The sequence below is a fragment of the Bos taurus genome, chromosome 2, assembly GCF_002263795.3.
Source record: "Bos taurus isolate L1 Dominette 01449 registration number 42190680 breed Hereford chromosome 2, ARS-UCD2.0, whole genome shotgun sequence".
Classification (NCBI taxonomy): domain Eukaryota; kingdom Metazoa; phylum Chordata; class Mammalia; order Artiodactyla; family Bovidae; genus Bos; species Bos taurus.
The window spans coordinates 18,869,721-18,893,648 of NC_037329.1; the positions used below are offsets into that span (position 1 = coordinate 18,869,721).

At 39.3% G+C, this 23,928-nt stretch overlaps 1 protein-coding gene across 1 annotated transcript in view; it reads left to right on the forward strand.

Annotated features, from left to right (window-relative positions):
• PDE11A (phosphodiesterase 11A) overlaps positions 1 to 23,928 on the forward strand; it is a 423,445-nt gene that overhangs the window by 43,116 nt on the left and 356,401 nt on the right. Inside the window, exon 2 of the mRNA NM_001205422.1 lies at positions 14,648 to 14,806. Within this exon, the coding sequence (NP_001192351.1) occupies positions 14,648 to 14,806 (159 nt within the window). The remainder of the gene's footprint in view (positions 1 to 14,647; positions 14,807 to 23,928) is intronic.

Below are 23,928 nucleotides of genomic sequence, written 5' to 3' on the forward strand. Positions count from 1 at the left end.
TAAGGGCTTGATCTAGTTCATAAAAACACCAGTGTAGCATTCTGCCAGCTGGCCTAGGAAATATTTGGAACAAGGCAGTAGGCAGGAGACCAGTTCTAGGAGGCACTAACCAACTCTGTCCAACGTGGAGTAACTTAGACAAGGCTGCCAAAAATCAGGCTGACTCAGTTCTGCAGCCAGTGTGTCTGTCTAGAAGACTCCTACTTGCAAGCATGTCTTAGAAAGTATCCTGACACTTTATCCAGGAAAAGGCACCACGGGTGCTGAGTCCACTCTGTGTCTCTCTCGACTGTTTATAAATGAGTCCTGCTGATGAAAACAGTCATCTGGTGGAAACAAAGCATGTATTGACACCTTCAGTTTGATCCATTACTCTTCCTCTCAAATTTGAGGGCTAGAGATGCATGCCCCCTGTGTTTTGTGGAGCACATGGCCATATACCTTCTGCAGGGAATCTGAGTATTCTCAGCACAGCTGCTTGTTTGCAGCCAAGCTAGGGTGAGCACCAGGGAAATAAAGCCTGGCATGGGAACAGGAAAGAAAGGCTTCAGGGGCACAGTGGCTGACAGTGGGGATGGGAATGTGTATGGAACCAGCCAGGCCCGGGGACTAACCTAGAAGATCAGAGGGGAGCAGTGACATGCTGCTCCCAAGTCTGTGCAGTGAGTGATGCGGCTTTTTCTGAACTGGGTTTTCAGTGGTTGAACACACTCTTGTGGCTAGAAGATTTGTTCCTATCATTTTCTTCCAAACTTACATCTACTGGTTTAATACTTTGGTGAGAATTTTGTTTTATAAACCAATATGAGGCTACTGGTTTTTGATTTCTAGTATTCATCCTTTTTGTAAATCCAGTGTTTTCCATCATTATACTGTATATGCTATGCCGCGTTAAGATGTTGTGATGTTTACCAGTTAAATGTGGAGAGGGTCAGAGTCTGAGAGAGTTGAAAGATCCATCCATTTCACATATTAGAACATTGCTCAACTGTAGTATCTTGGCAGTCTTTTTGTTCTTAGTTCTTTGTGATTTTCAGAAAATATCAAATTCCTTTGATATTCCATGTAGCAATTCAATTTGGCTTAATTTTTATGGCAAAGAGCTTTATAGCCAGGATGATAATGACTTTAAAAAAGTAACAGGGTGCTATGCCACTTTTCACATAATTTATTCTTTATGAAAATTGACCCACTCCCATCTTGAGAGTTGTCATTTGTTATATCTTACCTATCTATTTTACTTGCAACCCAATAGTATAATAACTTCTGTTTTTTTCAGGGATACTTTTGAAACCATAGTGCTGTCCCAAATAGTAATCCCAACACTTTGAAGGAACTGTTTTTAAACTTTTTTTCCTTTGTCCCTTTCCCATGTCAGAATAAAATTATATATAGCATGTATAATAATAACATATAATACTTTTTTATAGTAGTGCATATATCCATAACAATTTCCTGTTGAATATTTAGATATTTTTCATTTTTTACTTATGAATTTCTAGAATAAAACTACTGTATTGAAAAGTATGAAAATTTTAAAGGTTTTTATTACTTATTGCTGTGTTCACACATGCTTAGTCCCCCAGTCGTGTCTGACTCTTTGTGACCCCATGGACTGTAGCCCACCAGGCTCCTCTGTCCATGGGATCTTTCAGGGAAGAATACTAGCGTGGGTTACCATTTCCTCCTCCAGGGGATCTTCCTGACCCAGGGATCGAACCCATGTTTCCTGTGTCTTCTGCCTTGCAGGTGGATTCTTTATCTGCTGAGCCATGAGGGAAGCCCATACTTATTGTCCTCCATGTATATTGCACTAATTTGTATTCTCACCAGCAATGTAGTATACAAAAGTATTTCCACAAAAACTTTTGATTAAGTTAGGCATCTTGACACTTTAAATTTTAAATCTTTGCCAATTTTATAGAAAAACTATAACTGTTGTAACTTGACAGTTTTCATATATTTATATGAAATATGAAACTTTTTTCCTATCAGTATTTTCTTTTGTTAATTTCCAATTCCTACCTATTGCTCCTTTTTCCTAATTAATTTGTAATAATTCTGTATGTTTAGCATTTAACACTTTGTCAGCCAGGTGTGTTTATATTTTTTCAACTTTATTTTATTCTTAATTCTTTGTATTATTTTTGAGATTTAAAATTTTTAATTTCTATTAGTCAAATCTCTCAGTATTTATGCTTCCTTCTTTTGGCATTATAGGTTGAGAGACTTCCCCTTAAGAGATGAGGTAAATTTTCAGTTATATTTCTTCAATTCTTTTATTATTTTACTTTTGACATTAAATTTTTTTAATTATAAAAATGTGTTAATATAATTTTCAGGGAAAGTAAATGATGATTTCATTTATTATGTCAGTATTCATTCTTGTACTGAAACTTTTCCCCATTTGTATTTCTGATAAGAATATTAGCCAGAAAAAGAAAACAATGTTAGCTGAAATGAACAACTGAAAGAAATAGAATTGATCTTACTTTTACTGATTGTTTTGGTTAAAGGTTTGGTAGAAAAGAAGACCAACATTTGAACATAAGACCGATGACTTTTTGAGTGAAAATTTAGGATTTATTTGATAATATGTGGGATCTACGGAGAAGGCAATGACACCCCACTCCAGTACTCTTGCCTGGAAAATCCCATGGACGGAGGAGCCTGGTAGGCTGCAGTCCATGGGGTCGTGAAGAGTCCGACACGACTTGAGCGACTTCACTTTCACTTTTCACTTTCATGCATTGGAGAAGGAAATGGCAACCCACTCCAGTATTCTTGCCTGCAGAATCCCAGGGACGGGGGAGCCTGGTGGGCTGATGTCTATGGGGTCACACAGAGTCGGACACAACTGAAGTGACTTAGCATAGCATAGCATGTGGGATCTATGCATTCTCATATTACTGACTATTATAATTAATATTCAGACTGTTTTTCTAGTAGTATATCATGTTAAAATAAGAAATGTGTCTTGGCAGGATTTGAGTAATCTGTCCCACAATTTCAGTTCATCAAGAGATGAGTATATTTATCTCCTTATTCAGCTTGCAATTAACTTTGATGTATAATGTGAGAAAAGAATCTTACTTTCCCCAAATATGTGACTAACTGAATAACTTATTATTTTCTGACTGATTTGAAATTATACTCTTATTAAATACATTTATTCACACACATCTATACATACACGTATATACACATATAAATTTGACTTTCTACTCTTTCATCAATTTTATGAACCAGTGTCATACTTTTAATTATTGTAGCTTTAAGATATATTTTAATATTAAGTAATCATGTATTTATAATCATGTTCTCACAAGAAATAATGATTTAAAATATTTTTAAAACATTTTAAAATGAGTTTTAAAATATTTTAGAACTTTTAGAACATTTAAAAGCAAACTTAAAAATTACTTTTTAACATTAAGCTTTTGTCATACAGAAACAGTCACTTCCACTTATTAACAGTAAAATCTAATTAAAATATGTATTAAAATATAACATTTACACTTCATATTAGAAATTACTGTATTTTTCATAAATGTGGGGAAGTCAGATGCCCATTGATACAGCTGTTTACAAATCAGTTACATTTAGAGGCCACTTTCCAGTTGTCTCTGTTGCCCAGAGTGGAAAGAACAAAGAGGCTTTCTGTTGGAGGTGATCCTTGTTGGTTTTTGTGTTGTTTTAAACCCAGAGCCCTTACTTAATTTTCTTTCCAGTTTTATCCAGATACAATCGACATACAGTGCTGTATAAGTTCAAGGTGTACAGCATAATGATTTGACTGAAATACATCATAAGATGATTACCACAATAAGTTTAATGAACATTTATGATCTTTTATTGAAGGCAAGAGGAAAAGGGGATGACAGAGGGTGAGGTGGTTGGATAACATCACTGACTCAAAGGACATGAGTTTGAGCAAGCTCTGGTAGGTGGTGAAGGACAGGGAAGCCTGGCGTGCTGCAGTCCATGGGATCTCAGAAAGTCGGACATGACTGAGAGACTGAACAATAAATGATCTTGTATAGATACAGAAGTAAAGAAATAGAAAAAAACCTTTTCCTTTGTGATGAGAACTCTTAGGATTTACTCTCTTTGACAACTTTCTTGTTTAACATACAGCAGTGTTAATTGTTCTGTTGTACATTACATTCCTAGCACTTACTTGTCTAATAACTAGAAGTTAGTACCTTTTGACCACCTTCCTCCAATTCTGCGCCCACCTCCCACCTCTGGTCGCCGCAAATCTAATCTCTTCTCCTTTGGTCCTTGTCACACAAGTGAATGAGGCCAAATCTCTAGTGTGTCACTGTTAATCTTGACTCCTGATTTAGACCTGGCTTTCCATGCATCACTGTTTTTGACTTTGGCTTTTCCTGTAGTCCTTGGTTCCTGACTGTTTGGTGTCTGAACCACAACCCCCTGTTGACAGTCCTTTGTCCATAGTCACAGACTTCTTGGCTTTCTTGGTTCTACCTGTAGACTCACCTCCCTGATTGACCAAAGTCCTTAGATGGCTCCACTGTGCCAGGAAGAAAGGCACTTCTAGCCTGCGGACTTACCATGGCTGTCTCTTCATATGGTGATGTTTGGCTCAGACATATTAAGTATACATAATAAATCTTATAGAGCATGGAGTTGCATTTTAACTCCACATACAATTTATCTGCACACTTACAATGTATCTTTAATAGCTACCTGTCCCATCTATTAAAGAAATTTAAGATTTCATCATTTTGTTTCATACCCTACCACCTCACCAACTTTCGTTTCAGCTGTGCTGTGGTTCTTCCATTTTCCTGTGTCTTAAGATATATTTGTATCTCTCAGTATGGGGAGGGAGGAGGGAGGAGGGTTTGGGATGGGGAACACGTGTATACCTGTGGCGGATTCATGTTGATATATGGCAAAACCAATACAATATTGTAAAGTTAAAAAATAAAAAAAAAATTAAAAAAAAAGAAAGATAAATAATAATAGCCATGATGACAACAATAAGACAGGACCAAACAAAAGTGCAAACTAAGAGAAATTAAGAAAAGAGAAATAAGATCAGCAAACCAAGTTTACTTTAGCAACACAGCTGAAGGAGAGTAACTTGGTAATATGTGTATACCAAGTCATTTCAGTCATGTCTGACTCTGTTACCCTGTGGACTGTAGCCCACAAGGCGCCTCTGTCCATGGGATTTCCTAGACAAGAATACCAGAATGGGTTGCCACGCCCTCCTCCAGGGCATCTTCCTGACCCAGAGATTGAACCAGGATCTGCTGCACTGGCAGGCGAATTCTTCATTGCGGAGCCACCGGGGAAGCCCGACTTGGTAATAACAATGACCAAATAGAAAAGTAACTTGGCAATAACAATGGCTGTTTCTAAACCTCATCAGTTCAGTTCAGTTCAGTCGCTCAGTCATGTCTGACTCTTTGCGACCCCATGAATCGCAGCACGCCAGGCCTCCCTGTCCATTACCAACTCCCGGAGTTCACTCAAACTCATGTCCATCGAGTTGGTGATGCCATCCAGCCATCTCATCCTCTGTCATCTCCTTCTCCTCCTGCCCCCAATCCCTCCCAGCATCAGAGTCTTTTCCAATGAGTCAACTCTTCGCATGAGGTGGCCAAAGTACTGGAGTTTCAGCTTTAACTTTCAAAAGCAAAAGTTATAAAAAGTTCAAAGGTTCTAAACCTCATATTAAGTTCTTTTATAGTGTCTGTTAACCACTAATTCAGTTTGGAAGACTTAAATGAATTTAAGTGTGTCCTTCAAGCATTAAACAAATAAGGCTGACTTGTACATATTTATAAACTGCTCTACCACCTACCGCTTCATGGGAAATAGATGGGGAAACAGTGGAAACAGTGTCAGACTTTATTTTTCTGGGCTCCAATATCACTGCAGATGGTGACTGCAGCCATGAAATTAAAAGACGCATACTCCTTGGAAGGAAAGTTATGACCAACCTTGATAGCATATTCAAAAGCAGAGACATTACTTTGCCAACAAAGGTCCATCTAGTCAAGGCTGTGGTTTTTCCAGTGGTCATGTATGGATGTGAAAGTTGAAATGTGAAGAAGGCTGAGTGCCAAAGAATTGATGCTTTTGAACTGTGGTGTTGGAGAAGACTCTTGAGAGTCCCTTGGCCTGCAAGGAGATCCAACCAGTCCATCCTAAAGGAGATTAGTCCTGAGTGTTCATTGGAAGGACTGATGCTGAGGCTGAAACTCCAATATTTTGGTCACCTCATGTGAAGAGTTGACTCATTGGAAAAGACTCTGATGCTGGGAGGGATTGGGGGCAGGAGAAGAAGGGGACGACAGAGGATGAAATGGCTGGATGGCATCACCAACTCGATGGACGTGAATTTGAGTGAACTCCGGGAGTTGGTGATGGACAGGGAGGCCTGGTGTGCTGCGATTCATGGGGTCGCAAAGAGTCGGACACGACTGAGTGACTGAACTGAACTGAATCGCCTACCACACCGCTTCAGGTCCTAAAAGAGTAACACTTCGAAAACATACATACTTTTGGGGAACATTTTGTAGTATTTAAAACTCTACACATTTTTTTGTGTGTGTGTATGTGTAAAAGAATTCAGAGGGAAGATTTTTGTTTGCTGTTGAGCAATGACATTCTGTGAATACATATTAAGAACAACAGTGATAATTTTGCACTTTTTCTCGGCAAGTATCAAATTGGATGCTCAAAGCATTAGCTATCTAGTTACCATATGCCGTGTCTTTGTTTTTGTGCAGTGTATTCTCAAGCCTTCCATCAATTCAGAACAATTAATTATACTTCTTTGTATGGAGAAAAGCAGAATAGTACATATTAAATTGTTAAAGACTAATCAAAATTTTTGAAAGCTTAGCTTTCCAAGCAATTTTGGGAAAATAAGTGGTTTTATGATCAGTCATAAATGTGAGGAGATGCTTCTATGAATTGGAATTAAATGGGTGTTACTGATGTACCAATAAAAGCAGTTTTAAGCTTCAGACAGTTGGTCAATCTATTGGTTTGCATTTCAATGACTTTTTCATTTTATATTTTATATTTCCATTAACTTCTCTTCATTTGCAGCTCCATAAGCCATTTGAAAGAGGATGTAGATGAGATGTGGGACTGAACTTGGTCTTCAAACCTTTTGTTGTTGGGAGAAGGGCAGTAGGGTTCTGGGTAAGATATGCAGGCCAGTGCACTAAGCCTATGAAGAAAGTCAGTGGAAAACATAACCAAGCTAACCAAACCAAAAGCTAACAAACAAATGTTCTGAAAACTCTAAAGTAGTAGTTCACAAGGTCCCTCAGACCCCTGGCAGCCTTGGGCTTATTAAAGGACCTCTAATTCTGTGGTTCTTAACCCTGACCAACAATTAGAAGTCAGATCCCCTGCACAACCCCTCCTCCCACCAGTTATGATTTAATTGGTCAGGATGGGGCTAGGGCATGAGTAGTTACCTAAAGCTCGGCAAGTGACCCCTGTGTCAGGAACAGTTGCTAGCAACTGCTCGGTTCTTATGAACACCTAACAACATCTGTAGACTGAAGTATTACTGTATATATACACGTGTCATGTATTACTTTTCCTTTGTAATCTATGGAAACAATAACTCAGATACAAATTCATTAACTGTTTCATGGAGTTAATAGAAGCTTTTTTGTATTTACATGCTTTCTCATCTATGTCCCATCATGTGGACATTTTCAAACTTGAAGAGTTTGATAACCTTGGCTATGACCTTGGCTATGAAGGGCTCAGAGTAGAGGAGATTGTGGTAAAAACAATCACCCTTATAGGTGGTCAAGACTAGTTCTTGGCTAAATCACAAGCCCTGGATAATCTTACTCTCAAGTGTTCGGGAGAGAGCTCTTAAACACAGAGAGAGTAAAAGAGATTTGTGTGATGCATCCTTGCTCTGATTCTGAGAACTGAATGAGATTCTTAGCTCTGGCTCCTGCCTTTGGGAGCCTTGAGTGGCTTCTTTGAGAAAGTGAAAAGAAGACAGGATAGATTCCCTTTTGCTTTGAGGCTTCTTACGTGGCCCTGAAATATGTCTCCCTGGGGCAGCCCGGGTTTCTCGAGTGCAATGAATGTAGCTCTTTCTTTCAAGGACCTGAGGCTCAGACTGAAGAAGTTAGGTCTGTCTATAGCCTAAGTGGACCTTGGGGTGGGACCTGCTTTCTGGGTATGTTCTGTGGCATCATGTTCAACCCAGGAATGTGCAGAGGAGGCTGCAAGCCCAAGATCCTGGCTCAGAAGTATATCTATCTATGGTTCTCTCTGTAGCGGGCACAGGTCAGTTCCATTGATAAAAGACAAAATTGCTTTTGGCCTTATGTCTTGATCTTTTTAAATATTAAAAATCATAGCTAGGTGTCAAATGCAAAGGGTAGTTCTGCACAGAAAGCACTGGGATCCCTGCACTTCTCAAGAACAGTTATACTTAAGATATCTGTGGTAGGAAAAATATTATGACATAAAAATACTTGAAGCAAGAAGAGTCTGCCACAATCATAAGAAACTCATTCCAGATTTTAACAACCTTATTAAAGAAGCTCTTACTTTAATTTATTAGAAATCTCTCCTGTTGTAGATCATTTCTTGTTTTTTTTTTTTTTTTAATCCTCCAGGAGATGAATACAAATTGGACACCATTCTTTATGTGGTATTTCATTATCGACCTGGAGGCATTTGTTAATTTCCTTTTTAAGTTTCCGTTTCCAGCAATAAATAGGCCCAGTGTTTTTCTCTTCTTACTTCCCCTGTCTCCTCCTTACCTCGCTTTCTGTGAAACTTTGCTGGTGTGTGTGGTGAACTCCTGAAGACCTCTGGTGAAGTTATTGAGCAGAGTCCTTCATTCTTATCTAAGTACTCCCTTCTTGGGAACTTCCCTGGTGGCCCAGTGGTTAAGACTCCAAGCTCCCACTGCAGGAGACGTGAATTTGATCCCACATGCTGAGTGGCCAAAAAAAGAAAGAAAGAAAGAAAATTAGTCTCTTCTTTGCATTCCAAGTCCTTTTCCTGAGATTAGAACACTTTCCTGCCTACCTATCTATGTCTCAAACATGGCAGCGTGACCACCCCGTGAATGGCCCATGATTAAACCGCAGAACAGCCACAAGGGAACTCTTATTTCCCCCTTAGCGTTTGTCCCCTTCCTGTGTTCATCACTCAGTGAATCTCTGCACTGGATATATGGAGTTATTTTTTTTACTTCTCTATTAAATAGCATTAGCAACCTTACATCAAATTAATCAGCAAGTCCTATTGATTCTACCTCCTAAATATCTTTCAACTCAGTCCTTTCCATCACCCCTCCCACCAGTAGCCACCGTCCCAGTCTAGAGATGGTATCTCTCTCACCTGGATCTCTTGTTTCCTGCTCATTCTTTACATTTAAGCCATATGGACTCTTTCTGAAATGAGGAATCAGTCACATTACTCCCTCCTACCTTCTTAAAACCCTCTAGTGACTCCCCCCGTCCTCTATGGTAAATTTACAATTCAAAAACATGGTTACTAAGCACCCTTTCGTCAGCCTCCAGCTGCTGGGTTTTGTTCCATCTCTGGCTCTTCCCTAGAGGACCATCTTCAACTTCTTTCATTTCCTCAGATTCATCAGCTTTCTATTGCCTCCGAGTCTTAAATACTATTCCCTCTTCCTGGGACACTGATCCTTTGGCTGGCAGCTTAAAAATTTTGCTTTCCTTGAGAGATCCACCCCGACCCTACCGGGCCCCACACTGTGAGTTCCACAGTGCCCTAAGTTTCGCTGCTTGGCTAGCAAGATCTATTTTTTGCTATCTTCCATTTTTAAGCTTTCATTCTTTCTACAATATCAGAGTAATATGTCCCTTTATTTAGTTATCCTTAGTTCTCTTCATCTCCTGCCATTAATTTATACCTCAGTTTTGGGCTCAGCTTTCTTAATTTTCTTAAATTGGAAATTAATCTAGAGGATTAATATAATTAGGGAGGTAGGCAATTGTATCAACTCTTCTGACCTCTCATTAGATGAATTATATCAAATTTTGAGTTAATTTGGGAGAATATTCCCATAAATAGTGTGATGAAGACATGGACAAAGTATGTTTTACCATGCATTATATTTAAAAAACCATCAAGACTTTATGAAATGAATCATTCTTATCAGCTTTTAAATTGGAAGATTAACACGTACCACATATATCAACATAATTATCTTTTTCTCCTCTAGTTACAAGTTTATCAGGTGAATGTAGAGAGTTGAAAAGAGGGTGCAGAGGGTTTACTATATTTGTGTTCCCCTTGGTCACGACCGGGCACCTGTATGTCTGTTGTTTTCGTGTGGCTTTGACTATTTTGGCAATGAATACCCCATAGTCTTGGTGGTTGATTAACTCAGAGTTGGATTGTGGTGGATGAGGCCCTTCTCCAGAGATACAGACCATCACAAAGATAAGAGCAGAAAGGCTCACCTATTCCAGAGTGGATTTTCCAGTCCAGTCTCACAGGGTCCACATCACTAATATATAACCAGCAAAATACATGCCATGACATCATCTTTCTTCCTTCCCATTTTAAGGCTTTTTTCTCATTAGCGAACTTTATTGATCTTACTAGTGACTAAGCTCTTCATCATTTTGGACAATTGGTCTCATATGAGAATCATTTATGAGCATTTAAAACCAATTAAAAATCAAAGCTTCATCCTGATTGAGTCAACCTTCTCAGGTAATTCTCACCTGCAGCCAGAGTAAAGAACCACTGATTTAGGTCACAGGATGCACTCACTGATTTATCAACCTTTTTAAAAAAATTTTTTAAAATGTTTTTATCAACCTTCTTGGCTTTCTTTATATGTAGACTTTCACCTTCATCTCACTGTTCCCCATCCCAGTAAATGGTGCTTCCATGTATGCAGCGTCTCGAATTAAAACCTAAGATTCTTCATCTTTCTCGAGTGCCCCATCCCCAACCAGTGTGTCAGGAAGCACTGTGAACTCAACGTATCCATCTATTTCTCCTTGCCTCCACTGCTTTCTTTTAACCCAGACCACCATCTTGCCTTACCTGGACCACTGACATTTCCTAACTGGTTTTTCCTATTCCAACCCTATCTCATCTTCCACAAAGTTAACTTTTAAAAAATAGTCTTAAACTTTTATTGTAAAATATTTCAAACTTTTAGATAAGAATGGGCCATCAAGGTTTATAGAGTCTCAACATTGTACTATATTTGCTTCAAAGTTTTTTTTTGTTTGTTTGTTTGTTTGTTTTTTAGCAAGGAAAACTTGGTTGTTAAGAGCTGAAGCCTCACCCTCTCTCTCCCTCATGCCATCTCCTCTCTTCCTCCCTGGAGCTAACCAACCATGCATATCAGTTTAGAGTTTATTATTCTTATGCATGCAGTGTACTTTGCTACATAATATTTAGCATTATTTTTAAATATTGGTGGTATTATATAGATGGTATCAGATTGTAGCACTTTGCTTCATTTAACATGTTTTTGATATTTGTTCATGTTAATACAAGAAGCTTTCGTTTATTCATTTAAATTGTTGTAGAGTGTATCAAAACAAGACATCATAAGGTATCTTTCTGTTGACCATTCAAATGACTTCCAGGTTTTTTCTTTTCATAATTGATGTTGCAGTAAACATTTGTACATCTCTCTATGGTGCATGTGTAATAGTACCTCTAAATATATGCCAAGAAGTGAAATATGATGGAGTCTCAGGGCCTTTTTAACTTTCTAATATTTTGCATAATTGCAATATAGTTTTTAGAAAAAAGTTCTATTACTCAGGAAAAATGTTGTGGAGCACCTCTAATGCCAGTTTGAGGTAGTAAATGAGAGACAAAAGCTTTTCTGTCTTAGGTCTTATATACCAGTGGCAGGAGAACAAATAAACTGAGATGATGCTTTCAGAGAATACTGAGTGCTGAAATGAATCATCGCATCCTTCTGCTTCAAGATTTTTGGTGATTTTCCATTAGGAATAATGTAACTCCTGCCTGGTCCTGTTAAGACTTGGCACTCCCTGGCTCCTGCCTTCCTCTTCCATTCTCCCTTTGGCTTCCTGTTCTCTGGCCTTTGACCTTTGAGTCTGGGGAAACTACTAAGCTTTCTTTTGCTTCTGGACCTTCACATGTGCAACGTTTCAGCTTCCCGGAAAGTTTTCCCCACCACTCTTTGACTGACAAATTATTCCTTGTGAATCAAGTCTGAACTTACTTGTCCTGTCTTCAGAGAGACCTTCCTTGATCCCCAGAAAAGTAGATCCCTTCTTTTGAGTCTGTCTTATGGCACCTTGCTCTCTTATTCAGTATCAGTTACCACAATATATGGTATAGATTTGTATACCTGTCACCTGCCTCGCCTGCTAGACTGCATGTGCCATGACGGCCAGGATGATGCTCACAGCCTGATACATAGTGGCTCCTAAGTGAACGAAAAGCACAGAAGTAGTAATGCAAATTAGTGTTTTTCTGAAAGTTTGGTTGCAGGCTCATTTTGAGCAGGCGATTTGCTTTGCTTGGCTTTTTTTTTTTTTTTTGCTTGGCTGGCTTTTGATTTCTGTCTCTCCTTTAGGGCTCCTCTCTTCCTAACTAAGGGTTTAGAATGGCCTCCAGAAGTCCTGGACCAGAATCAGGCCTTAGTAGAAGAGGGCTCCAGGCCTTTTGATTGTGGGGATAGCACAACACTCGTAGAAGGCCAACAGTGTTTGCCCTGGGGGCTTTCAGTTTGTCCACAGCCAGCCTCCGTAGGCCCTCAGTCAGATAAAATTCACAGTTCCAGATGGTGGTAGATGACAGTGCTTTGCTTCTTATTTTTAAGGCTCTTTCAACAAGGAAATGTCAAGAGTACTGGGAGAGGCCTCAGTTCAGCCCCTAGATTGAAACAGTGAGCCTGGATCCAGTTCGTCTTCTTCCTTGGAATGTTTTTAGCCCCCATTACCCTGTCAGGCGGAGAAGGCAATAGCACCCCACTCTAGTACTCTTGCCTGGAAAATCCCATGGACGGAGGAGCCTGGTGGGCTGCAGTCCATGGGGTCGCTAAGAGTCGGATACGACTGAGCGTCTCGACTCTCACTCTTCACTTTCATGCATTGGAGAAGGAAATGGCAACCCACTCCAGTGTTCTTGCCTGGAGAATCCCAGGGATGGGGGAGCCTTGTGGGCTGCCGTCTATGGGGCCACACAGAGCCAGACACGACTGAAGCGACTCAGCAGCAACAGCAGCACCCTATCAGGAGCCAGTCTTTGCTCTCTCTCTCTTACTCTGTCCTTCCTTCCTTCTCTTTCCTCCCACCCTCCCTCCCTTCCTTCTCTTCTTTCATTCCTTCCTTTTTCTTGCTTTCCATTTGAAAGTAAATTGAAGGTATTATGACATTTCATCTCAAAATACTCTAGCATGCATATCCTAAATATAAGAACATTCTCCTACATCATTACAATATCACTATCACACCCAAGAAATTATATATTGACACATGATATTACCTAATATATAAAGTTCTTGTTCAACTTCCTCTAGTCATCTTCCCCCTAAATTGCACAACACTTTTCAATGTCATTTAGGTTTCAGGTCTCTTCAGTCTTCTTTAAACCAGCACAGCTCCCATGGCTTTATTTCATCTCTCATGATACTGACATTTTTGAAGAGTCTAGGTCAGGCTTCTGATAGAATGACTGATGATCTGCATCTTTCCTAATTTTCTTTTCCTGAATGATCAGATTCAGAGGTTGGACAAAAGCATCCCACATTCTTGATGATGTTGTGTCCTTCTTATAGCACCACATCAGGGAGGCACATGGTGCTATTTTGTCCCATTAATGGTGATGGTAAGTTTGATCATTTTTTAAATCTTATGTCCATCAGATCTTTTAATAAAAAGACATCTTTTCCTCTTTTAATTTAATGAGGAATCTGTGGGATAGCACTTTGAGACTAAGTGAATAACTTAACAGTAATTTTTCACCTAATGGTATTGGCATCTTGATTGGCATCGTTGATTAATGATTCTTGCTTGTATCCATTATTGCATTGGTAGTTGCAAAATAGGTATTATATAATTTTATCATTTCTTCCATGTTTTTAGCTAACATTCTGTAAAGAAACCTGTTACCTCCTTCCTCCCCATTATATTAAAAACATTTTTTAAAGTATTTAAAAAGTATCAGTATGGACTCATACATTCTATTTTTTTCCCACAGGATCATTTGACTGGAAGAAAAGTAGTGCTTTTCTGCATTTTTTCATAATACTTAATATATTTATTATGTATTTTTCTTATATAATACTTTGTAGCCAGTTGTCTATGTGAAATAACATATTTTAGTAAATAGCATAGTGTGAAGTTCTATAAAAAACACTTCCCGCTCCCCCAGTTTGGATATGTTGTTGTGGTGGGGTTTAAAGTTTCTCTTTTCGTTTACCATGGGGAACAACTATGGGGGTGATTTGTTTTCATTTATACTCCTTTGGTGAATTCAACATGCAATCAAATCTGTTCTTGTTATTAAAAATCAGTGAGGTGACATTCCCAACAATAAGTTCTTATACGCAGAAATAGACAAAAATACACTTCTCTCTCCCTCTTGACAACAAGGCACATGCAATTAATGCCCTCTCTTGTCTTATTTTTAGGATCGAAGATTCAATGATGAAATCGACAAGCTAACTGGGTACAAGACAAAGTCATTACTGTGCATGCCTATCCGAAGCAGTGACGGTGAGATCATCGGCGTGGCCCAAGCGATCAATAAGATTCCTGAGGGTGCTCCATTTACTGAAGATGATGAAAAAGTAAGACTGCACGTATTTTGTGATTTGTACTTTTCTTCTTGATCACTGATTGCTATTCTCCCTGAAAAGGACAGGAATTATGCGAATAGCTGTTGGATTAGACCATTCATGAATCAAATAACTTTTTCTCCTATTATATGAAATATAATGGGAGCTTTTTTTTTGCCATATCATAGAATGTAGTATAATTGAAAATAATTACTTCGTCTTCACCTTAACTTGCTTTTCATTGCAATCCCCAGTAGTCTTCTTGTTATTCCCTAATCTTTATATTCCTTATAAATAAGCTTTTTAATTGAGGATCATAATACCAGCACACACAGCCCAAGGGAAGATAGGGGAGATAAAAAGATTACTATGTTTCAGAAACTCAGCCCTTTTCTTATATTTTTATAACCACTGTGAAGAATTATTTTCTCAGTTCTTCTATAAAAATCTCAATAAAATGAATGTTATTTAATTGTTATTCCAAATTGCTAATAAAAAGGACATTATTTTTGTCCCTGAAGAGCAGCTGACCTTGGTAGAAATGATGTACTTTTTGCTCTGAAATGTTGAATTTTCTCACCAGTATTTTCTGCACCAGCTCATTTTAAAAGAGAGCGCTTCAAAGAGCTGAGGTTCTGGCTTCGAATCTCTTTCCATTCATGTTGAATAGAACCTGGTGGAATATTTATAAAATCTGTGGTAAAAGCAAACCTCAAGTTAATTTGTTTAGGTTTATGATTGCCATACTCCTGTTTGATTCTAAAAAGCACTTTATAATTTAACCTTCTGGCTGTGAGATTGCTGTTTGCCAGTGCTGATTACTAATGCATTAAATTAATACAAATGTTCTGGTATAGAAGGTCAACATAAAATATGATTATAAGGAAAAAGACTTTTAAGAGAGTCTTTTATTGAGAGGTCATTTGTCTAGTCAGATTTACACAGCCCAAATCCCAGGAAAGGCTGATAAAGTCTTACTGTGTGATAGGACCTCAGGCAAGGTCTTACCCGTTCAATAATCAGCTACAGGGTGCAGAGTACTTGTGTTGGGCCATGAGAAGCAAAGGTAAATTCCAGACGTGCTGTGCTGTGTGGTCTGCACAAGGAAGAAGGGGAGGTCAGCAATTAGATATTCTAGGACTGCTGTGAGTGCCTAGGAAAGGGAGAGCGAGGCTCCCTCGAAGACTCTGAAGAGGCTTCCTGGAGGAGATGGCCTCTGATCGGACCTCTGAAGAAAGCTTTTTTTAAGACAAAGCTAGGTGAGAAGGTGACGCTGTTTAGGAACACGTAAAATGCAGTCTACGTCATTCACTATGCAAATATTTCCGTGAATGTGCAGATAGAACAAACGTTTTATTTTGCTCCTTTTGTACCAAAGATGACAGTCTTATAATAATATACCTCCTATAAGGACTTATGGGCTTCGCTGATGGCTTGGATGGTAAAGAATCTGCCTGCAAAGCAGGAGACACAGGTTCAATCCCTGGGATGGGAATATACAGTGGAGAAGGGAATGGCTACCCACTCCAGAGTCCTCGCCTGGAGAATTCCATGGATAGAGGAGCTTGGCGGGCCACAGTCTGTGGGGTCACAAAGAATCAGACACAACTGAGCAACTTTCACAGGGACATAAAAAGGACTTATAGGAGGATTTGAGTTTGGTTTTTCCAAACGTAATAGCATCTCCCAAATAGTTGAGTTGATACACAGATATTAGTCTTGCTTTGACTCTGTCTCGTTCATTTAAGAGGATTCCGTTATATATTTAATTCTCATCTCTGATTCCATTTATGTTAGATTTATTTTCTGGACTTTTCTCAGTGGATTTGTACTTAGAATCTAGGACTTCATAAACTCTGGATAATTGAAAGGGAAGGTCTGCAGAGGGCCTTGTTCCTGTCTAGAACAGCATCAGTGCTTTGCTCTGCTGAGAATGAGGGCTAGGCCCAAGCTTCAGCCTGGCTAAGGATAAGTAGCCTGCTTTGGGTGAGCCACTTAAACTCTGACTTTCAGTTTCCTGTTTGGTCAACTAGACTGTCTACCGTTTTACAGCATGAGAGCTTAATAAGGTGATCACTAACAAATACTTTGCAAAGTATAAGAAACTAGACAAATGTAAACATAATTCCCAAAGAGTTTCAAAGTGTTCCTCTATATTTGTCACTTATTCCCAGACAGCTTATTTCTTACATTTAAATGTAAGAAATTTACTAAGTTTAAAAAAATTTAAATGTAAGTAGCATTTTATTTTGGAGAAGGCAATGGCACCCCACTCCAGTACTCTTGCCTGGAAAATCCCATGGACGGAGGAGCCTGGTAGGCTGCCGTCCATGGGGTCGCTAGGAGTTGGACACGACTGAGCCACTTCACTTTCACTCTTCACTTTCATGCATTGGAGAAGGAAATGGCAACCCACTCCAGTGTTCTTGCCTTGAGAATCCCAGGGACGGGGGAGCCTTGTGGGCTGCCGTCTATGCGGTCGCACAGAGTCAGGCACAACTGAAGCGACTTAGCAGCAGCAGCAGCAGTAGCAGCAGCATTTTATTTTCCAGGCTCCACAGTTTCCTCACCTGATTAAAAACCCTTACCCAAGTCTCACTTCTTGGAAAGAAACCTCTGTCAATCACCTGGGGCACATAGGTTATATTATTACAGTGACAACTAGATGGAGAGTATTTTTATCTCAAATGCTGTATCTGGTGATTGTTATTTACCACAAGAATTCTAGAATAAACCAAACAGGAGCGGGGAGGAAGAAAAGCAGAAAATAAATTCTAGAAATGATTAACAGGACAGAATAAGATCTAGATACTTTTTTTTTTCATGTAAGAGAAAACACTGTGGCCCAATGGGTCATACAGGCCAGATAGGGAGCGTGGCGGTGATTTGGGTGCTTAGTCGCGTCCAACTCTTTGTGACCCCATGGACTGTAGCCCACCAGGCTCCTCTGTTCATGGGATTTCGCAGGCAAGAATACTGAGTGGGTTGCCATTTCCTCCTCCAGGGGACGAGTGTCCTTGGGTTGAAATTCGAACTCTGCCATAGCCTGTGTAACCTTGGGCAAGTTACTTAGCTTCTCTGTGCTCCAATTTCCTCCTTTTAGGAGAGAATATAATAAAAATACTTATCTCCTGAGACAATAGGGAATTAAATGAGAAAATACAAGGAAAGAACTTGGAAGAGAACCTAGCACTTGGTAAGTCTTCGCAAAAGATTAGCTTGTACTGAAGCAATGTTAATCTATGTGAGATACAGTCAGGTCTTAGTTAAAGGATTACCTTTGTATAATATAAGTCTGTAAGTTTTTATTAAGCACAATCTATGTGCCAGTTCCACTGTCCAAATTTCAACAACAAAATGAGGGCTATACTTCTTTATAAATTTACAGTCCTCTTGTATGATTGTTTATACACATACTGTTTTACTTGATTGTACAAGATTATACTTATACCAACTTGTATTCTACTTTCTTTTTTTTTTCTACTTTCTAATTTAAAGTTATTTCTTACATATGTGTCCACATACAAATGTAGCCTTCATTTGCCATTTTTAGGGATTATGAATTTTCTTCTTTGTCTATATAATCTAGCTTGCTTAGTTCTTGTCTTATTACTGGAAATTTGGGTTGTTTCTAGTTTTTCACTAATACAAATAACTCCTGAATGAACATCTTGAACAAATTACCATTTTCTTTTGTGTTATTTCCTTGGGGTGTATTCCAGAGACTGAAATTACTGAGTCAAAGAGCAAGAAAAGTTTTATAGCTCTTATTTCAAGTTATCAAATAGCTTTCAGATATATTGAGCCCATTTATAAAGGGAGCAGCATACCCATACCTCTCCTCACAGATACCTGCCAACTTTGTTCAATTCACATTTAAAAACTCAAATTAGTTTTCCTTAGTCTGCCAGGCAGGCTTCAGAGAACCTCCTCCCACATTTACCAGTATCAACTCCAGCAGCAAAATTTTCATCGTTGCCTACAAGTAAGGAGACAAGGGAGGGAAGCAAAAGTGCAGTGTTCACTGTTGGTGAGGGGCACAGATCAGATGGCCTTCCAGGCTGGTTCAAGTCTTTGCCTGGCACGGATTAGCAGAATGACCTTCTGCTAAGGCCAATTCCTCCTAGCCTCAGGACCTCCTGGGGTTGTTGTGAGGAGTTAAGTAGATGATAGATGTAAAGCTCTTATCAATAATGAGCTGAAATCTCACCATCTACTCCAATCCAAATGAATAAAATTTGAACTCTATTTGTTATTTTAGTTTATACATATAACTGCTATGTCATCATTCATATGCATAGCGGTAAATTTATTGCACATTTAGCATAATGTGATTTGTATATCCTGATATCTTAAAATGTCAACTTCTGGAGACTATCAGCTGTGTTATGTTTGGTGTAATTCCAACACATTTTGCCATATGAGAATTGGTAAGTTATTTGCCTGGGATAAATTAAAAATTAAATGTGGTACATTCATTTCTAGCCTATTTACATCTCTAACATAATCGTGCATGGGATCCTATTGTGTTTCTTATACTCTATACATGCGTATGCTTCAGTGACTGTGCTGTATCATGTAATATTCGATGGTGGCCCCCAGAAAGGTCATCAAGTCCTTTTCCTACAACCCCTGTCCTCATCCAAAGCAGGAATCTACCTGACAGATGGTTATCCTGGCTCTGCCTAAAAACTTCGCTTTCAATTATTTTAAATCATCATGTTATTTAAAGTTCTTGCATAATTAGCAATAATGTTATCAGTTATGGTCAGGGTTTGTATGAGATATAATCTACCACATGCACATAATTTAATAATTTAAGTTACATAATGGCAAATTATTAGTTTGGCAATTCATGTTGCTAGTGCACCTACAGGTAAATCATACCCAAGAGATGATCAGAATTTCCTGGTTCACTTCATGATTTCCAGCATATGTTCCTGTTTTTCTGTGATACATATACACTAGCTGATTGAGGTGGTATGATTAGACTCCTTGCATCCAATTAATTGATCACTTCATTATTCCTGAGTGAGTAAAAGTAGGTGTTATCTTGCAAAATAAAATAATGAGACCTGGATGGGAGCAAATATCTGGGATGTCTCAAGATGTATGGGCACAACAGAGGAAACCTGGGATATGGAAATAAGCATGCGCTCTTACCCGCCCTTCCTAGCTTGTCATTAACTGAGCCCCAAAGGAGCTGTTTATTATGGCATTGTTGAGTGAGGAATATGTCCATTGCAGTTATTTTCTGTTGAGGTCCTTTAATTGACCGGAACCTGGTGGTCCAGAGTCGATGATAAGAAAGTAAAGGAGAGAAAGAGGCTGATATTCCTTGGTTTACACAGAAAGCCAATAAAACCCCTGCACAGGGCTTGCTCTGTTCATGGAGGCCTCGGGCACCCTCTCAATGGGGTGAAGGCACAGAGCACCTTCTCAAGAGGGTCTTAGAAGCCTGGGCAGGAAAGTGAACTCAGAGAGCCTCTGTGCTCCAGGGGATCAGCCTGAAAGAGAGAGAGAGAGAAAGAAAGAAAGACATGGGGACCAGAGCTCTGATGGAGCAAAGGTGTTTTAATCAACATGGTGTGGGCATATATACTGTCTTACAAAGTAGTTATTCTCAGCAAAGATAAAGATTAAAATTCCAGACTTACAAAACATAGGCAATCCATATTAAAGAGAGAGATTTGTAAACAATCACTTTTACCGTATGGTTCACAAGAAGGAAGAGGGTACTTATCACCATATAGAAACGCTAATGAAGGAAATGCCTGGATTCCTCAGTCCAGGGAGAGGCTTGCTTCTCCTCTTAATTCCTGAATATTCAGGAATTAATAAGGAGCAGAGAATTCCTGACAGATCCAAAACAGCACACAGGAAGCCTCCTGTTAAATGCTTTCTGACAACTTTCCAACGACCATCTTATAAGAAGTTGTGGCTTGAAGTCCTTCTCTGGCTTATCTCACAGGGTTTCTTTAGCCTGTGATCACTTCTCTCCAGCTTGTCGTTCAGAGTGTTCAGCTACCCTGCTGCTCTTCTTCGTGCCAGCATGTTCAGATACCCTGCAGAGCTGGGGTATAGCCAGCCGAGTTAGCCTGCCCTGGGACTGGCCACATTCCAAGAACTTGTTACGGGTGATGCTGCCCTGCCAACTGGTGTTGAGGACGGTGCATGGATAAGGCTAATGAGTCTTGCAGAAGCTGGAGTTTTGTTATTTGCAACAGGCCTGAGATAGCCACAGTCAGACAAAGTGAGGATTTCATAAGCTCTTGATCTTACATTTTTAAATTGTTCCTGGTTTTATGAAGGCTAATGTTTAGGAGCCTGGTGAGATATCAATGGTGCTAAAGGTACTAAAGTTCACATTAGTGGGGCAGAAGGATGTTGATACATCACGCTGATAGGGGTAACAAATTGGTGGTCCCAGAAGAGTGGAGGCAGCTCGCAGATGTTTGTCTTGCATGGAGTTGGTGTGGTATAGAATTGATTTTTTTTTCAGAAAGCCTTTAGATGTGTCTGTAAGCTCCAACTCTGCCATAATAGACAATCCCCAAATTACTAGTCGGTTTAATAAAATCAACTTAAGGAAGTGAAGATGGACAGGTTTCTTCTGTCATCCTATAAAGAGTTAGTTTCTCTATGAAGGTACTTTTCAAAAGTGCTTTTCAAATCATTGTGTTTAAAAAACCTTGTTACATGTGTGGCTAGTGGTATTATAACTCTGCTGCTGCTGCTGCTGCTGCTGTTAAATCACTTCAGTTGTGTCCGACTCTGTGCGACCCCATAGACGGCAGCCCACCAGGCTCCCCCGTCCCTGGGATTCTCAAGGCAAGAACACTGGAGTGGGTTTCCATTTCCTTCTCCAATGCATGAAAGTGAAAAGTGAAAGTGAAGTCGCTCAGTTGTGTCCGACTCTTCGTGACCCCATGGACTGCATGCAGCCTACCAGGCTCCTCCGTCCATGGGATTTTCCAGACAAGAGTACTGGAGTGGGTTGCCATTTCCTTCTCCGATGCATGAAAGTGAAAAGTGAAAGTGAAGTCGCGCAGTCGTGTCAGACTCTTCGCGACCCCATGGACCACAGCCTACCAGGCTCCTCTGTCCATGGGATTTTCCCAGGCAAGAGTACTGGAGTGGGGTGCCATTGCCTTCTCCATAACTCTGCTAGGCAGGTTTATGTGTTTTCTTGTAATCCTGCGCTATCGTTTAGATACCCAAATACTGAACGAGCAGTAGTTCAAACAAACTAATTTGAACATGTGGCCTTTTGGTCCTCATCTCATTTCCCCCTGTTTCCTGTCTATAGTCCAATTAAGTTAGATTTTCAAAACTGTTGCAATAAAATTAGAATGAAAAAATCAGTGTTTGACAAAAGGTTTAAAAAGTTTTGGAATACAGCTCTTGATTTCAAGTTATATTTCATTAATAAGATTTCAATCCTGGAAAAATGTGGATTGAATAATACAACTTGTTAATTGTACTGTCTTATCTACATTCAAGCTGTTAGTCACTGTACTATTTGCCTTTTAACATCTATTATCCAGGTCCTAGGTGATCACTGTGAAGCTACAGAGCTTCAGAGACCTATTTTATGTTCTGTGTATTCCCTGGACTAAATCTGACTGAGGATTTCAGAAATAAACAAGATTTACAAGAAAAAAACTATTACTAATAGAGTAACTGTCAGAACTCTGGTTAAATTTAAGGGCGTTTTTTCCTATTGGAGAACTGTCCCAGACTTTCAGCACTATTCTCTGCCTTATCCTTAGGCAGGATCTAATGGTGGCATAAGAATGGGAGTCTGCCTGCTGGGGCCCAGATTAAGGGTTATTGCTCTAAAAAACTGGTCACTCTGCCCCAGTTTGGTCATGTGTTTCCTACTCCCATACCTTTACTTGTATTCTTATCTGACTGCACGAAATTCTTCTCTTCTTCATCCTCTTTCAAGGTTTAAGTCAAATCCTGTCATCTTAAGTAGGCAGTATTCCAAAAGCGATTATTATTTTTCCTTAATAGTAGTTCCTAATGTTTTATAGTTTAACATTTTTTTTCAGATGACCCCAGTGATTGCAGTTGGATTTTAACTAACCATTCATTGAGCAAAGATATAATGACTGAATATTTAGGAGCTAAGAAAATCAATGACACACCAGTTGACAAAATTAAAGACAATACCTACATAGTGTATTTTGTATTTCAGATGCAAATAATGTTTGGTATGTTGGCAGATATACATGTCCCTTGCAAAAACTACAGTGTCATATGTTGGCTTTTGTGACTTCCTGCTTTTTGAGCTTCTCTTTTTGTATTTCTAAGAGTTACCAAGGAGATGATAAGTGCTTGCCCTTTCTGTCTCTTTCCATATACTTTGCAGAACCTTGTTCGGTAGTTTGCACTTAGCAGGGACCTGAACGAGCAAGATATAAATAAATGAACTAAGTAAGTTACAGGGCTGTAACTGTTACAATGCAGAATCAGAGGGATTTTGAATGGTCATTAATCCGAACATCATTTTTAATGGCCAAATGATGTTTCATTGTGAAAGAGCTATGCATTCATTCACTACTTATTGAGTGTCTACTTAGTAAATACTACTATGTTTGAGGCACTGTTCCAAGTATGGGGGTTAAACTGCTTAATAAGAGCCAAAAATTCCTGCCCTTTCAGAATTTACATTCTTATGGTATGCTGCTAAGTCGCTTCAGTCGTGTCCGACTCTGTGCGACCCCCATAGACCGCAGCCCACCAGGCTCCCCCGTCCCTGGGATTCTCCAGGCAAGAACACTGGAGTGGGTTTCCATTTCCTTCTCCAATGCATGAAAGTGAAAAATGAAAGTGAAGTCGCTCAGTCGTGTCCGACTCTTCGTGACCCCATGGACTGCAGCCCACCAGGCTCCTCCGCCCATCGGATTTTCCAGGCAAGAGTACTGGAGTAGGGTGCCATTGCCTTCTCCATAGACAGACAATAAACAAAGTAAATATGTGAGTATATAACTTCAAGTAGTGATTAGAAATATAATTCTTATAATTAAGGTAATTCAACCATTTTTTTTCTGTAACTTATTCATACAACTGTGCTTAATTAAGTTTAGGTAAGATTAAAATGTTTGCAGTACAATAGGATCTTTCAC